This window comes from Anarrhichthys ocellatus, unplaced genomic scaffold (assembly GCF_004355925.1).
Source record: "Anarrhichthys ocellatus isolate YVR2014 unplaced genomic scaffold, GSC_Weel_1.0 scaffold77, whole genome shotgun sequence".
NCBI lineage: Eukaryota > Metazoa > Chordata > Actinopteri > Perciformes > Anarhichadidae > Anarrhichthys > Anarrhichthys ocellatus.
Window position 1 is genome coordinate 1,026,122 of NW_022280107.1, and position 17,017 is coordinate 1,043,138.

The 17,017-nt window shown below is 42.9% G+C and overlaps 1 protein-coding gene across 1 annotated transcript in view; it reads right to left on the reverse strand.

The window, feature by feature from the left end:
• Window positions 1–17,017, reverse strand: part of man1a2 (mannosidase, alpha, class 1A, member 2) — a 95,081-nt gene that overhangs the window by 68,746 nt on the left and 9,318 nt on the right. Inside the window, exon 3 of the mRNA XM_031873998.1 lies at window positions 3,501–3,762. Coding sequence (XP_031729858.1) covers window positions 3,501–3,762 — 262 coding nt within the window. The remainder of the gene's footprint in view (window positions 1–3,500; window positions 3,763–17,017) is intronic.

Sequence of the window (17,017 nt, forward strand, 5' to 3'; positions counted from 1 at the left end):
TTAACTTCCCCCTGTAGTGCGTTGTTCAAAAGGTACCAAAACAAACATTTATTTTACTATAATATTGTATTAATCCCTGCATTACCAGCTCTACAAATTGTCTCGACTAACTAGTGTTTTTCCAACATTATTGATGAACAAACCTTATTGAAAGTGAACTGTGCCTTTGTGCCACGGCCCATTTACTGCAACAGCCGGCTTGTTTCAATAGCTCTGGGCCAGCAATGCTTCACGAGGTGACAGGTGAATAGTAGTGGAGCGGTTAGTAGTGGAATTTATTCCATTCCTTTTCTTCTATTGCCTTAACGCTCTCTCCATCTCTAGACGAAGGTTTAATGGGCACTAATGGTCGGGCTGCGTAATTAGCAGAAAAGCCAAATGGCACAAAGTGGTGAGCTGATGGAAGTTGTGGGGGTCATTTCTATTTCTGGAGGAACAAAAGGGCTCGAGAGTGGCTCGACTGGTCCACAGAGCAGCTAACGTATTCTGCTGATCCGACTGATTTTCTTGATTTCCCTCCGGAGTTAACCGGCAACCAGCAACGGTCACTTCATCTGCAGAAGCCAGCTCGATGAAGACTACAAAGAGTCCGATATAGAGACGCAAGGGTGTCGTGAAATAATGTTATTGAGACCGATGACTGCCGTCACTGATCACCATCACCAGATAAAGGATCGTTGCAGTCGTCATTGTTTGGGATGCAGTGGTTTGCTAATGCAAAGCGAGTAGCCGGGTTCAATTTCTTAGAATCAGCTCCAACACATCAGTTTCTGAGAATCAAACAGTGGGAAATTAGACAATTATGTCTGTTTCACTTTGTGGCTACATCCACCCAAGGTTCATATATTTAGGACCATACGGGGATGTAACGAGAGGTTGGGCCAGTTAATGGTCATCGATGGAACATTTGACATTCTATCGTTTTTGGCAGAGCTGGGCTCTGTTAGTGTATTTTAATGAAAGTTCACTTTATATAAGACAGCTTTATTCATGAAGTATGAGTATGATAAGGTTGATGGGTCATTAATGTATTAGACTGCTGCTCTGCTGAAATCATGCAGTCTGTTTAGCAAACATTGGTCGTTATGATTTGTACCTGCAACCCATCGATGGCTCATATCTGATCATTCAAGAGCTTAAAACATCCGTGTGCATGTTAACTCCTGATATCGACCGATTCATCGGTTATCAGCTTTTTCCTGCTCCAAACCATCGTTCATTTATCGCCCTTTAAAAATCCACTATCGCTCGACCTGCAGTTCAAACAGAATGAATAAACATGCTGCGTAGCATCCAAATATGTCCATTTAGAAAGTAAATATCAACGCTATGAATGAAGCTTTGAAGTTTGGTACAATACCAGCAGAGAGCTAAACACAATGCAACAACTGTAGGCCCAATAAGAAGAACTTGACACCAATGTGGTAACAGTTCAAAACCACCCCATATATTCAGAGGAGAAGAGTTGATGGCCTGTGTGAAAGGCTTCTTTTGTTTGTTAAAAGGCGTTACTGCTGCTGCTGTTGCTGTTATTTAACGGCCCTCGCATCTAGAAGTATTGAAAAAATAATCAAAGTTGGTCATTTAACCCGACTCCAATCATTAGACGCGGAAGCAAAGATTGCGATCATTGATCCTTCACAGTGATGAACTGTGTGCACTTTGTGCCAGAAATAAAATAACCCGGAAAAAAGGGAAATGCAGGAAATCGGTGTCAGCCAGATGGCCTAATCCCACGGAAAGTAATGTGGCTCAACTACTACATCTTACCGTCTACATGAAACATAAATGATGACAAGGAGATGGATGCCGATACTCCTCTCTGGACTTTACAGCATCCAAACGCAGGCCAAACGTCTGCCTGTGTAGCCAGGGTTTGAAAGTAAAGAAAAAGCAAAGCACCCCGTCTGTGCTCTCGATTGTTTGCTCCGGTGCGATTGTGATTTCTCCTTGGAACCACGAGGCAATCAGGGAAAGAGGAGCGCGCTACGCTGTGCTGCAGACATTTACAGCTGCTCTTTTCTTGCTCGTTTGGGAGTGTATGGCTTTCTCTCTCTGAATGGTAATTATGACTAGAAACAAAAGGGGCATTTAGAGACAAAAAAAGGGCTGGTTTGGAGCAAATGGGCCGGCGAGTGTTCTGACTCCAAGTGCTGTTTCAAGAGAGACGATATGAGGTAATTATGTAGAGGGGGGGGGGGGGGGGGGCGGGGGGGATAGGCCGAGGTTGGCTGGGTGTCTATAGAGAGCGAGACCAGATAGCACCATCTGCATTCTGCACAGGCTCCATCCGTCTGGCTCGCTGTTGGCTTCAATAAGAGCCGGCAGAAATGTATTCAAACGTAGAGTCACACACACACACACACACACACACACACACACACACACACACACACACACACACACACACACACAGATTAAATATCACCAAACACAAACCGCAGGGCTACAGGTTTTCACCCCAGTCTGTTGTAAGGTGCCATCATTGAATTACATGTGAATGGAGGAGCTGATAGCACTGATTTTAGACTGCTGGCCAAACTATCACACTGGACTAAATCCCCAAATCCTCCGTGTGTGTGTGTGTGTGTCCCACATGGACTGAATGTACAAAATATCAGTGGAGCTTGCGGTTTCTCATTAAATCCATAAAACATTCGTGTCACTTTCTATTAAAAGGAATACTTCAATCCAAAAAAATGATTTGTATGAATGTCTTACCTTGAATTCTTTAACAAACAAACATCATAAAATGTAGAAAAGACTTAAATTTGGTGTTTAACAGCAAAACTATATCAAAACATTGTTTACTCACACAGCTCGTGCAGAATGATCTCATTCATCCAGTCGAATGGGCATTACTTCCCAAACACATGCATAGCCACTATAACCCGACTATTAAAAACACTTAAAACAGTTTCACAGCTGCACAGACGCGCTACTTGTCCGTGCGAGTCTGATATATTTGAAATAGTACAGTTGCTGTTTTGATATAGTTTTGCTATTATTGTTGTTAAACGTGGCCCCCCCATTTACTTCAATTCATCGAGACCTTTCCTTAGTTCTGTATTCTTTGGTTCGCCCCAGAGACACGAGAGAATTCAGAGGAACATGGGGGGTAACTGATGGACAGATGGTCCTTTTGTGGCTGAAGCATTCCTTAATTAAAAGCCATTAACTCTCATCAGTAGGGACGTAAAGAAATGAGTTTAGAGCAGGAGTTCAAAGATTTAAAGGGTCTAAAGCTCAGAGGAGTAGAACACCAAAGGAGGAGGTCCTTATTACCGTGTAAAGTCAGATACTAATAGCTTCATTAACAATAATAAAATGTGTTCATGTTAAAAACTAGCTACAGCTTTTGTATGATTTCTACAAGTGCAGTTTTATCACAGCTACAGTGAAATAACCCGCACCAATGCATGATGGGTACATGATCCAGAATGACACCAAAGAGGTAAAGACCAGCATTAGATCAAACTATTTTAAATGGCGGGGCTTACCTCTCTGATCTTGTCCCGTCTCTCCTTGGCGTCGGGCTCCGGCGGCTCTCCGTCACTGACGCCCACCACTTTGGGCATGGGGACGGGCGGCAGCGGTTTGGGCCCCGCCTCCTTCTTCTTCAAGTCCTCCATCACTTTGTTCTTCTCCGTCTGGATCTCAGCCTGCAGCTCCTCGCGGGACTTTCTCAGCTTCTCCTTGGCCTCCTGCAGCGCTCGCTCGTGGTCCGCTCGGATCTTGTCCCGCAGGCTCTCCTCCTCCTCCCTGTAGGACGAGGGTAAAAGGTACGGTTTAATGTTTTCATTATTATTTTCACAGTCTTTGTTTACGTCCCTCAATAGCTGCCACAGAGGGGTTACGTGTCTTCACCGGGTTGAACATCAAAGTGTTATTTTAACCAAGTCTGACACACAAACAACAAACATTGGTTTCTTTTGTCAAATATATTAAAAATTAACTCCGACAACAAACATTGAACCTCTGGGAAATACATGATAGACTGTTGGAGACGAAAACAAGGTTACAAGTGTTTGCCGTTTGCCTCTGAAGGTCTAAAGAAAATCAAACTGTTACGATGTGAGTAGACGGGGTCACGGGTTCATAATTCTCCCCAAAAAGCAGGAAAAGTAAAACTCACCAGCCTCGAATTCTAGATCACGTTGGAAACAATAAAACCATCTGTTTTGGGAAATCTATGGATTTCCACCAGTAAAAGAAATGATAAGATCTAAACCCAGCCTTGATAATAAAACATATCCCCATAATAAGTCTTAGTTATGAGACACACACACACACACTTTAAAACATCTGCTCCAGGAAACAGGACCGGTGTGGAGGAACACAATGAGAAGAAGAAGTGCCAGAGTGAGAATCATCATCTGTGGCTGCACATGGAGGTAACGAGCCTCAGGGTGCCGACACGACTCTCATGAGGACGAGGATGTGGGTCAGTCATGAAAAACAAACACAGCGGGATGCTGACGCAAAGGTGACAGCAGGACGGAGACACTCTGCTGTTCTTCTCTTCTAGAGTTTACTAATAATACAAAACGTCAGCTGGGCTCCGGGTTGATGGGCTTCATGTAGGCAGCCCATGTCTCCAACATGAAGACTAAATAGTATATGATAAATCTATGTGTGGGTGATCCTATACCTTTAACTAATCACCATGCATGTATAGGTCATACTCTGTAGAACACATTCAGGAGATCGGTGCAGCGTGGGAGACGGACATGAATATAAACATGACTTGTATGTCAGAGAAGCTGATTTACATTTGAGATTATGCTTTTTCAGGCTTTAAACACATTTTAAAACAACGTGATGTTTTAGCCTCTAAGTTGTAAACTGTGTTTGGCGTCTCGCACGAGACAACGTCCTAAATTACTAAAACATCGTCATGAGATGAGGACTGGGAGAGAATGAAAGCGAGGACACAAACAAAGATTAATTTCCCTCGACACTGAAGTCAGTCCCTTAAGTTCTCATCAGCCCCGTTGTATCGCCGGTTCCAAAACTACCTCGACATAAAAGCACTAAAATGTGAGTTGCAGAGGACGATAAACAGGAGAAATCTTGAGAAGGACTGCGTGTCGTCCGAGTGCAAACATGTGAGCTTGTTTATTAATGACCTTCTGTGTGATAAACTGAAGAGAATGTGGGCGGAACTGCCGACCCGCTGAGATCCGTGTGGACTCAGCTGCAAGCCTCCGCAGAGCTGCACAGCTCAACGTCTCTGAGAAAACAACACGGAGTGTGTGTGTGTGTGTGTGTGTGTGTGTGTGTGTATGTTAACTCACACACAGCCCAGTAATGTGAATCTTTGTCCTCTTCCAAGAGGAAAGTAGTGCAGGTTATGAGGAGTAAGAGGGCAATATAATCTTGTTAAAAAACAGATGGCTTTGTGGGTACTTATTTTATTTATTCAACATATGTTAATGTGTTCTGAACTAGACACATAGTGACTCATCATGACGGTTTTGGCTTTGGCCGTCGCCATCTTGACTTTTTGCAACCAGTGAACAGGAAGTGACCATATCCGGACTGAGGAGGAGTGACGTAGAGAGTATTTAGTGTATGAGTGACGTACGAGTGTATTTAGCAGCTCCAAGGACATACCTTTTTATTTTTAAACATGCATCGATTAGAAATATCGGACTAATGGCGGCCCTATTTCCTCTTCTAAGTAGAAAAGCATCCCGACTACAATACAACCTACTGAGAGAGATTATTTAAGCCTGCAGAGTGAACCTCAGGGCTTCAGAGTGCGTCCATACGTCTGTGTGACAACATGTAAATGCAGCTGTGTTGAGTGCATGTATGGCTGCTGTAACAGTGACTGTAGGTCTTTGCAGGAATGACAATATAATAGAGTAAGAAGAAGGAAAAGAGATGAGAACAGAGATACATATGAGAGGAGGACAGCTGATTACGAAGGACGAAGATCGGGCTGCAAAGGAAGAGAGAGGCGGAAAAAAAGAGCATCAACCATCCATTTGCTCTGACAGCTTATCCTGTTCAGGTTCAATTGGGGCTGCAGCCCTTTCCCAGCATGCACTGGGTGAGAGACAGGGTAAACCCAGGTCCGTTTCACCTTTCTATCACAGCGTGTGAGCAAGAGTGAAAGACATCTAGAGAAGCGAGGAAATACGATGTGAAAGGAAGTGACGAGAGGAACCGAGACGCAGGAACGAATGTGCGAGACAAACAGGAAGGAGATGGACAGTTTATACTAATTATCCTTCACATGTGCATCCATTTTATAATTCTATCATGATGCGGGGCCAACAGAGACCAAAATAAACAGCTTCTGAGTTACACAACATCGCCCTGGAAACAACTCATAAATATTCAAATCACGACCCCGGCTGTGTCTGACTTTAATTGATAGAAAACATATTTTGCAACACCAAGACGGCAATTACTGCAGATCCGGTGGGTGCACGTATTTGTAAGAATGTCTTTTTAAAATGTGCTGTATATTCTTCGTGGGGATTTCATGTTCATTGTGTCGTACGTGTGTGTGTGTGTGAGATATATTATTGTACTTCCCAGCTTTCGTGTGAATGTGCGAATACGTCTTGTGCGCTCGCACATCTGCGTCTTCTACTTCGAGGACTGTGGGGAGATTTCTGTGTGCAAGTAACTGCAATCTTTCAATTTGTGTATGCACGTGCGTGTACATGTGTGTGTGTGTGTCTAGACCCAGTGGGAGTCACGCCTCCTCTGTATGCCATCCTCTGCGCCTCCTTCAGCGAGTGTGCCCGAAGCAACATGCATTTAAATGTGATATTTAGATGGCGCCGATGTAAGGCGACTCTCTAATGTGTGTGTGTGTGTGTGTGTGTGTGTGTGTGATGTGAGGGAGCGTGACAAAAGGAAATGAGGCTAAGGAGACACCTTCATCCCTAATGGGTGCTGACTGTGCACCACGTATGTAATATACATAAACACCGTCACACATGATAATTACGCCAAAATATGCAGGTTTCAAAACTGTGCACGCATCCTCATCATCCTCTAGTCTCACCTCCTCTCTTCTCTCCTCGGAGCCATTATGGTACTCACTCTAGCATCGCCGAGGATTCCCTTCGAGTCTCATATAATGTCAAACACGCAATTAAGTGCGCATCAACAGCCTCCATTACCTCCACAGAGACGAGCGCCCAGGTGACCACGCCTACACACCTCCAGCTCACTCGCATCCTCAAGTCCTCACAAACCCCCCAAAAAACCTTTGACAGAAGCAAGGAGAGGTCCCTAGTTAGTTGTTTCAGCCGTGTCAGGCCTCCAGCAGTCACTCCCTTATTCTTTTATGTATGTGTTATTAAATCAGCTTCACTGCAATGTATTCTTCTTCTTCTTCTTCTTCTTCTTCTTCGGTGGTGTCATGAAATCTGCTGCTCAGCATAAGGCCGGCCCTTTCCATGGCAACTGGAGAGAAGCAGCAGTCTGTCTGTCGAGGCGTCTAAAGAGACGGAATTTATTTATTGAAGCCGTGGAAACAAGACGCAAGGGCTGGATGCCATGTAGCCATGGCAACACACACACACACACACACACACACAGTGAGAGAGAGAGAGAGCGAGAGACAGAGAGAGAGAAAGAGAGAGCAAGAGAGACAGAGACAGACAGAGACAGACAGAGGGAGAGGGAGAGACGGAGAGAGACAAACAGACACACACACACGCTGAGTTATTAGTAGGCCTGTGCCGAATGTCATTCTTTATATAATCAAAGCGAGGTTTTTTTGAGTGGAGATTCAAATCATATTTCATGACGTCATCAAACCTACGAATAAAATGAAAAACCTTTGATCAAAATCCTTAATTTAAATAAAGTGATTCATCGGATTAAAAGAGAGACCCTGAGTTAGAGTCTATTTATTAAATCTACCTCCTTTAATGAACTCGTCAGTGTTTCTGAAAGGCACAATGAAACAAAATAAGCTGTGCAGCATTCTAATTTCTATTTTGAATTTAAATGTCAACATTATGAATGAACCTACGCTTCCAACTCTTCGGTACGGCCTAATGAATGTATACCTTAGCGTCAGACAGGTCATGCATAGAAAAGGTATTTATTATTCAACAACATGTGTAGGGCCCTATGACTTTCCATTTGCCGACAGTCAGAGCGTGGTAACAGACAATCGGAGCGCAGTAACAGACAATCGGAGCGCGGTAACAGACGGTCGGAGCGCGGTAACAGACGGTCGGAGCGTGGTCACAGACAATCGGAGCGCAGTCACTAGGGTTGGGTACCGAAACCGTTCTTAAAATGCAAAACCAAGTTTGTGAGGGACATTGGTCACACAACCTCGTGCATGTAGATGATGCCTGGACTACAGTCGACTATGTCGTTTCAATCATATCACAAAGGGTCATTGTCGCTCTTCAGCAGCAGCTCATGTCCTTGTTACGCGAGATATACGAGAGTCACCGTCTTATTTAAGGAGACAAAAGCCTCTGTACACCATGGATTTTGCTGACTGACAATATATTTTGCATGATTTCCTCTTTATTCAGAATGCATCAAAGATAATTGCAATATGTCACACAGAGTTTGGTTACACCGTCGTTACTGTCAAAACAGTTTGTATTCTGTTAAATAGCTGATGAAGTCAATAATTAGATGTCCTTTAATAGCCTTTTGTGTAAGAATAAAAAGAGCTTCTCACATATATTTCCCACATTAAACTCCACATTGTCCTGTTTAAACGTGAGCAGCAGTGAAGCACATGGAACAATATGTTCCTGGAGGATAACAAAGGCCTCTGAGGAATAATTCAAGTGTTTGACACACAGGTTTTCTATCTCCTTGACAAACCAATGAAAAACTAAATCAACAACTGAGAGCTCATCAGAGGGTCTTTGCAATGGCAGCTCTTCTTCCGTCTTGTGTGTTTCGGGCACAGAGAGGTAGAACGTCTGCACACACATCAACATCTCCTCTTGAGAGGAGAATATATGATTAAGTGGTGGGAGGGAGGTTTTTAAAATGCTGAGAGGTGCTCTGAGGGCTAATCGGAGGCCACTTCTCAGCAGATGGATATTAGGAGGAAGCAAAATGGTGCAAAGACGTCACACGCTGGAGTCAAAACAGGAAGGATTTTATAAATGTGTGGCCTGTGACCATTAGGAAAGGATTTGGTTCAGACCACAGAAAACTACAATAGTCTCTTTTCATACTGAACGTCAGTAACGAATCAAAGGGATGGAGCTCCAATTTCCTGCTGTCAACATAAAAGTCTCCCTTCTTATATAAACTGAACCACGATCATCACCATGCATATAGGTATCCTTAGGATGATATCCATACTAGTTCTCTCTTAACACATAGAGAGAATAAACTAATCTTAAAAATGTAAACAACACTTCCTGTCTCTTCAGCTGCTTGACGTAATAAGAAATGCTACCTGGTGGCTTTTTTACATCCAATTATCCAATATCTTTACATCGCAAATAGTGCTTTGGAGCTCTTTCAAAGCTCTGAAACTTCAAAGATAGATGTTAGTGAACGAATAACTTTCCTCTTTAAAGTATAACTCTGTTACAGAGCGACGGTGTAAACTGAAACATCCCCAGCCAAACGTGTCCAGATTAGATTAACGGCTGACTCAGATCGGCTAATACGACAACGTGCACATTTAATAAAGCGGCACAGCAAACAACGACGTGCTATACAAAGTGATCAGCTGAGCTAACCGTCCTTAATGAATACGACCTGTCGAGCGAAGCTGCACACAGCAATAGAACCATCAAACTGCTTTGGTATGCCACCTTTCACCAATCTAAGAAGCATTTTTCTTAACTTACACAGGACCAAAGAAGATAAGATGTTGCTCTGTTATTACAGAAGAGTCTGCAGTTCTAATGCAGAACAGAAGAGAACTGCAAAAAGCTATACATCACTGTTCTGTACAGAGTCTTAATGCAGTATAAATGCGTGTAGTTAGTAGTAGAACCATTGCCGCCGACTGTAAACATCCTTAGGATCTGTTAGCATGTTGTGTCCAGAAACGTGCCACTTTCATCAATTTATCCATAGTGTTTGGGTGGTTGTGCTACTGTCACGCAACCAAAATCTGCACGCTGTGATGAGGATGATGATAATGAATGATGGTAATTTAGCAGCAAGCCTCGTTGACTAAACTAAACAAAGATAAATGGATCTCCAGCACCGTAAATCCCTCACTTTGTTTGTGACAATTTGGCGGACCTTTCAACGCAGATGTTGTTAAATCATTCGACGTGGGATGGATGGTAAAGCTTCCAGGTTTTCCTCAAATAAAATAATGAACTTCTCCTCCATCCTGCTATTAAAAGGAAGAAAGAAAATATATCTGCCAGCTGTGATTGGTTGTTCCTCGTCACATGACTGCAGAGTTCCAAAGGTTGACCTATTTTCATCTCGGGTTTCAGCCCTCGCGCCCTGAAAAAGAAGGCGCTCGGGAAACGCTTGCATCTACCCCGACAACAATGGATTATAAAACGCAACATGTGAACGGGCACCTAACTGACAACCTCATCTTCCTCTCACCTACAGGGTCACCTCAGTCCACCTTCGACACCAGAGCTCACATCGTTTGCGTCTCGAAGCCAGAGACGCTAACATGGTACCAGTCTCTCTGAGTTTCTGTCTCCTGCTCGCCCATAAACACCATAAATAGAGAGAAGAGGCTCGTGCTGCAGGTTGTTAAGGCGGCAGGATTTCTGTTTCTTGTGAGCTTTAGCTCCCGGGTTTTCCCTTCAACCATCAGACAGCTTCCATGTCCTGCTTCTTCTTCTTTTTTTCCCCTCCATGACCCACTTGGCTCAGATGGAAGCTGGGTATGTTATGTCCCAAGCTTAGCTGTGGGTGTGTGTTAGCATCCTGTCTCTCTCTCTCTCTCTCTTATTCCACCTCCTCCCGCGAGCTACAACCTCTCTGAAACAAACACGACCCTTTCTCTTAAGTGTATTCACCACTTTTCCCCCTCTCCTGCATCTTTGAATTATCCCAGCACCCCTCCACCTTTCTCTTTATCTAATTATTGATCCTTCTTCCCACTTGTCAAGTGTTGTGTGCATCACTCATCAAACCCCATAACGTAACGATAGCAAGCAGAAAACATGTATACTACAGTAGATAACACTCTGTGAACCTCTCCCTCACATATACAGACATACATATTTCATCCATGGTTCTCGCTGTATGTTCCAGGTGCACACCTGAGCCCCTCGCTCCTGACCTACATCACAGCTGGCTGACTAATGCCTTCATACGGACCACACGAGTCCATCTCCCGCAGCTAGCGCAGGACGGCCACAAAACAAATGAGCAGCTGGTTGCTTCCCGGCTAGATGAGGTTTCTTTTCCGAATATGGAGAGTAGTCTGATGATTGAGAGGTTCAATCACCAGAAACCTTCAGAGAGAAACATCCTTGAAGATTGCTCACATTTTCAACCGCGACAAAAAACAAGGAGCAAGAGCAGTTCTGTCAACCGTAAAGGTCCCAACAGATTTGTTTTCCTGACTCCATCCTGGAAATGACCATCAGCGTGGTCTTTTTCTATAGCTGATCATTGATGATCCGTATTAACAGATACAGATCATTGTTGTTTTGTTTTGATTATAGCAGCTGGTCTACAAGGATCCAGACTTTGGTTTTCACCAACGTCCCAAAAGTCATTTATCTTCTTAGAGCTGGTGTTCATCATTCATCTCAAATATCTATTTTATATTCATGTGAAAACATCTCCTTCAAACATCTGGATTTGTTAAAGTTTATCACCAAAACTACATTTTAAGATTGCAATTGAACACATCACGGTAACGATTTACTTTACATTTACTCAATAATCATTTTCACTGAACACATCATAATGGAACTAAATGGAAGCTCTGTAGATTAGCCGTTAGCGATGCTGCTAACGTTGTTAGCTCTCCTCCTGGCAAATTAAACCCCGATTGTTTTTTTAAGATGTAACATCAGGGATCGACAGATTGAAAAGCATAAATGCAGACGTCTCGGTGGCATATTTTCACTGGATATCGGCCGATAACGATAGTCAGTAAAACCTCATTTCACGCTACGGTGGTTAAACGGTGTAATTGATCCGCGGTACACACGTGTGCTGAGGATCAGCAGGGATCAACAATGGTCCGTCACACCACTAGATAACGGACACAGAATCAGACCAAATCATGGCACTCAAATCTTCATTGCTCTCAAAAAGATGGCCGTGAGAGAGAGAATCCTCATAAGATAACAGAGATCCCATTTCTCATCCCCATCCCAACCATAAATCTACCAGCCGGAGTGTTGCAGCTCTGGTACACGGCACATTTATTATCAGGCCCGTATGGTGCTCATACAGCTTGTGTGGTGGTGCTGGTTATGGATGAGTGGGAGGGGGGGGGACTTGCCTGGGAATTCAGGAAAAGGTTTATTTGATATTCAAGCCTGGGAAACCTGAAGGGCCAATTCTTAACTTGCCGTTGAGCGATCTCACTTTGATCCCAGTGCTTTGACTGACAGGCCGCCATTGTTGGAGCTCCAGTGTTTGGCAGAGATGGAGCTTTGTAGTTAACCACGGTCCCATCGTCCCCGAGGACCGAGAGCCTCTCTCACTCTCTTCACCTCTCCACCATTCCCCTCTTCACTTTCTGGTTTTTGGTCTCTTCTATTTCGGGGTTAATTCTTGTCCCCCTTTCCCTAAAATCCGACCCTGTGGCACTCGTGACTGTTCAAACAAGTACTTCATGCACTTCAGGGAGAGGCACACACTCCCAATGGGCACTGCTGGTGTGTTTGACTCACTTTCTCTCTAATGCACACAAAGAAAAAGCTACAACCAAAGACGACACTAGATTGATTTTATTAGTAATCTCAAAAATGATACCAAATATCCACACAAAATGTCCTGGAGTCCTTCGTCTCATCTGTGTTGTTTTCCATTCATCTACCTCCCTTCACGCATCTCCTGCGGTTATTTTTAGGATTTTGCTCCACGGACAGACTGATGTTCTGCTTGTTTCCACATGTTATGATACACTGCTGCCGTTTCCTCTCTTACTTGTGCAAAGAGTACTTTGGGTTTTTACTCATTTAGAACTAGTTTACGTTTTAGAACCAGGTTTTCAGAGGAACCAGAAATGGTGCAGAAATTCTCCAGAGCTGCAGTGATTATCCTCTTTTAGAGATGGTGGTTTTAGGCTCCATACCAATCACTAATTTGCATTTTGTTCTTCATATTTTCCCATATATTTCTCACATACTACAAAGACTACCACCGAGGTGCTACCCATGCAGTTCCCTTCCTCTACACTAGAGCGTACCTCATTATAAAAGTAATTCCACCAGGAGCAGTGATTCATTACATCGTGCTCCGTCCCCGTTACGCTTTGCGAAATCTGCAATTACTTTCCGAAATTCTGGATCCGTCTCTTCCTCCGCCTCGTGTCTCTGCGAGTGATCAGAGAGCGGCTTCAAAAAGATCGAATGATACCGCAAACAGACATCTCTAACGCAGACACAGTGAAACTGGGGACCAGGAGATCACAGCACAGCTGCTGGTGTCACAACAGTAACGTATGTGTTCAGTCCACACATGTAAAAATGAAATTCAAACGCATTTTATATTTAGATCAGAAGAACAGCGTATAGGTCGGCTGATGCCAGCTTAGACATGCCAACAGTCGTGGTGGTCAAAGATAATTTCTTGATTAGCATCTCATTAGGTCTAAAATCCCTCTCAGTGCACAGCGCTGTCCTCTGTCTTCATACGGGTCATGTGAGGCACAAGCTCTTGGTTATATTTCTCACTTTAACATTCTTGTTCTTGCATTCATTAGGACACATTTTAATGAGCTTTAGCCCTGAAAACCTGTTTTACAAAATGTCCCAAATGTATGTCTTTTGGGAAGAGATGCCAGGTTATGGGTTAAGTGTGAAGTCTTTATTTAGGGGGAATAAACCACAGCTCGTCATTCCACCTTCAATAAATACCAAGTAGAGCATAAAGACTTAAAGGTCTGCCTGTGTTTTAAAAAGATCTTTGGCACCAGAAACAATCCAAAAGGTTCATACTGCAGTAAAAATGTGAGATTATCTTGTTTAAGTAAAAGGTATCAGGTCTCTATTATATTTTAGAACAAGTAAAATGTGCCGTTAACCTTCTTGAGACTAGGTTTTACTTTTATATATATATATATAAATAGATATGTTATTTAGAAACACAACCCCTAAGATTACAGATAGTGTTACTACAGAGATTTCCATTGATTATTACTACACGCCGTCTTAGACTGGGATTCTAGCGTAGGTTATTGTGTTGTATATATGATGTGTCTACGTCTCAGTATCCTGTTGTGACATGACTCTTTGAATTATGTTCATGTGATCTCCCGTCCACTGTGTGGTGAATATGACCGAGTGTGGGTAATGACTTGTGTCCACAGAGCAGCACATACAGTGAAGGTCCTTATGGAGCTATAATGAGGCAGAGCTGACCTTTTCCCTGCTCGCTCCGCTCCGTTCTGGGTCACTTTCTGCCTCACCATTCCTCTTAATGTAACGCAAACCAGCAAAAACAACACAGGCTCTGCTTGTAAATACACATCAAACTAACTAAAGTGCACAAGTCATTATTGTTGTACTGCATTTTCATTTTGATGTACTTATATCAGTTCATTAAAGAAAATATGCCATTCACTGAACACACACAAACAAATAATAATAATTATAGTTGTGTAGTTATTAAATGGGATTATATTGGTGTTTATATTTCAGAGAGGAGAGTGATCCACTCATCACGGGTCAGAGTTAAGCCAGAACAGTATTAACACAATGTTAATGCCTCGTATTAGAGCAGCCGGAGTAGAACACCATCCTAAAAAAAGACCATCTGGTGCAGCTGGTTGATGAATCTAAACGTGTTGGGTTTTTTGCTAACTGAACGAGGACCTCGAAATGATGGTTGGTTGTTTGCCAAAGTGACAAATTCTACTGCAGCCCAAAACATTTTGCTTTCTACACTAGAGCTCCGTCACCATACTCTTAGTCACATGTGTTGTCCCGGTGCTAATGCTTCTGTTTTGTTCTTTAACACAACAGAAAAACACTCATTCACCTGCACAGCCACTAAAGTAACAGTGTTAAAAGTTCTCTTGATTCAAGCTGCTTCAATAACACTTACTGTATTATTACTCTGTATTATTAAAATACTGAATACAGTAGCAGTGTTTTTCTTTGAACCATCAAGCAAACTTTGGAATTGTCACAAAAATAGAAATACAAATTGGGAGCGTCTCCATCAGCTGGTTTGGAGCGAATAAACTGGGCTACAGTGTAGTTTGGTCAGACGTTGGCGCTATAGGATACGTATGGCTGTAATCCACCAGTAAACAAGAGTAGAAGAAGAAGTAGAGGTTGTGAACAGGAAACAAAACAAGTGGCCTTGAATTTTGCCGTTTCCATACAGATTTTTTAAATGCGATACTTCAAAATGTGCGTGAATATGGAAACATGGCCAGTGTTAAACAAACATGATTTAGACTGGGTGATATCTGATGAAATAATACCAAGACTAAGACCACTAACACACACACACACACACACAGCTGAGAGAAAACATTATGATCACATGAAAATGATGGAAACAAAACAAGAGGCACACAGAGAGCAGATCTGATGAAAATGAATTCAATAAAATGAGCAGCCGTGTTAATGAGGAGATTATGCTCGATGAAGTCCACTCCTCATTCTGCCGGCTGTTCGCTCTACTACCAACTGTACGAGATGAAATCTGACAACAGACTCTAATTAATTAGGACGAGTCTTGGTGAAATGACTATGAACACGGATCTGAGAGATTTATCTTTATTGACATCTTATTCTGCATGTAGAGATATCTATTCTGAAGCCAGGAGTAAGTAGAAGAGAAAAGGTCTCGAGGTAATTGTGATGTTTTTATACGCTTTAAGGTACACATGAAGCTTTAAGTTACAAACTCAGTTTTGTAATTTCACTTTCTATGCACCAAGAGGATCTGTTCAGACGGTCATATCTGAAGTCACTAACATGAAACATTGCTTGTGTAATTCACATTTTTGGACTCTAACAAGTGAAAATTTGTGGGCAGAGTTTGAGTTATTGGAAATCAACACACTGGCCGCAAGCCAGAAACTACTACAGTGAACACTACTGTTGAAAAATGGAGTACGACCATCTTGCGGTGGGATAAAATAAAAACTACACAATGTTCCAGCCACTTGGGAAAGCAAGCAGACATTGTGTGGAGGGTCTATACTGCTCTATAACTGTAGCTAGCAGGTAAAACAGCAACAAATGGACAATGGCTTTCATAGTTCACCAGCCAAGTGGGGAGAATGTGTTTGTTTCCAGGATGAACTAGTGCACCACAAATGTGGGGATGTAGCAGCATTTACATGCTGTTTAATATGAGACAGGTCAACATGATGTGTCAAGGCAGAAGTATGAGAGGTTTTCAAAGCAATGGAGGTGATGTTATCATTTACAAGCTCCATTTTAGGTTGACATAATCTAACCCTAAGATCGGCACTTTCAGCCCCAAAGCCTGGCTTCAGACGAAGAATTAGACTAAAATCAAAACCGCTCAACAGTGGTGATGGATGTGTGAAAAGCATGGACTTTATTTAAGAAGTGGACGTAGTCATCGTGACGTCTCTCTGGTTTGTGGACTGATCTTTCGAAGCCTCGATTTCAGCGTTTTGGCCGTCACCATCTTGGCTTTTTTTGCAGCCAATGAACGGGAAGTGACCATATCTGGACGTAGAGACGCCGTATACGTCTCTGGTAGAGACCTGTCAATCACTGTGTAGCCCCGCCCTAAAGCATCCCCTGCTTTATGGTCTGTTTGACTCTAAATGGACCATAATGTACTAAATGAACATCATGCTGTATTGAAGAAGACTTGAAACTAGAGATTGAGACCATCAACTCATGTTTACAATGTTTACTGAGGTAATAAATCAAGAGAGAAGTAGAGTCAT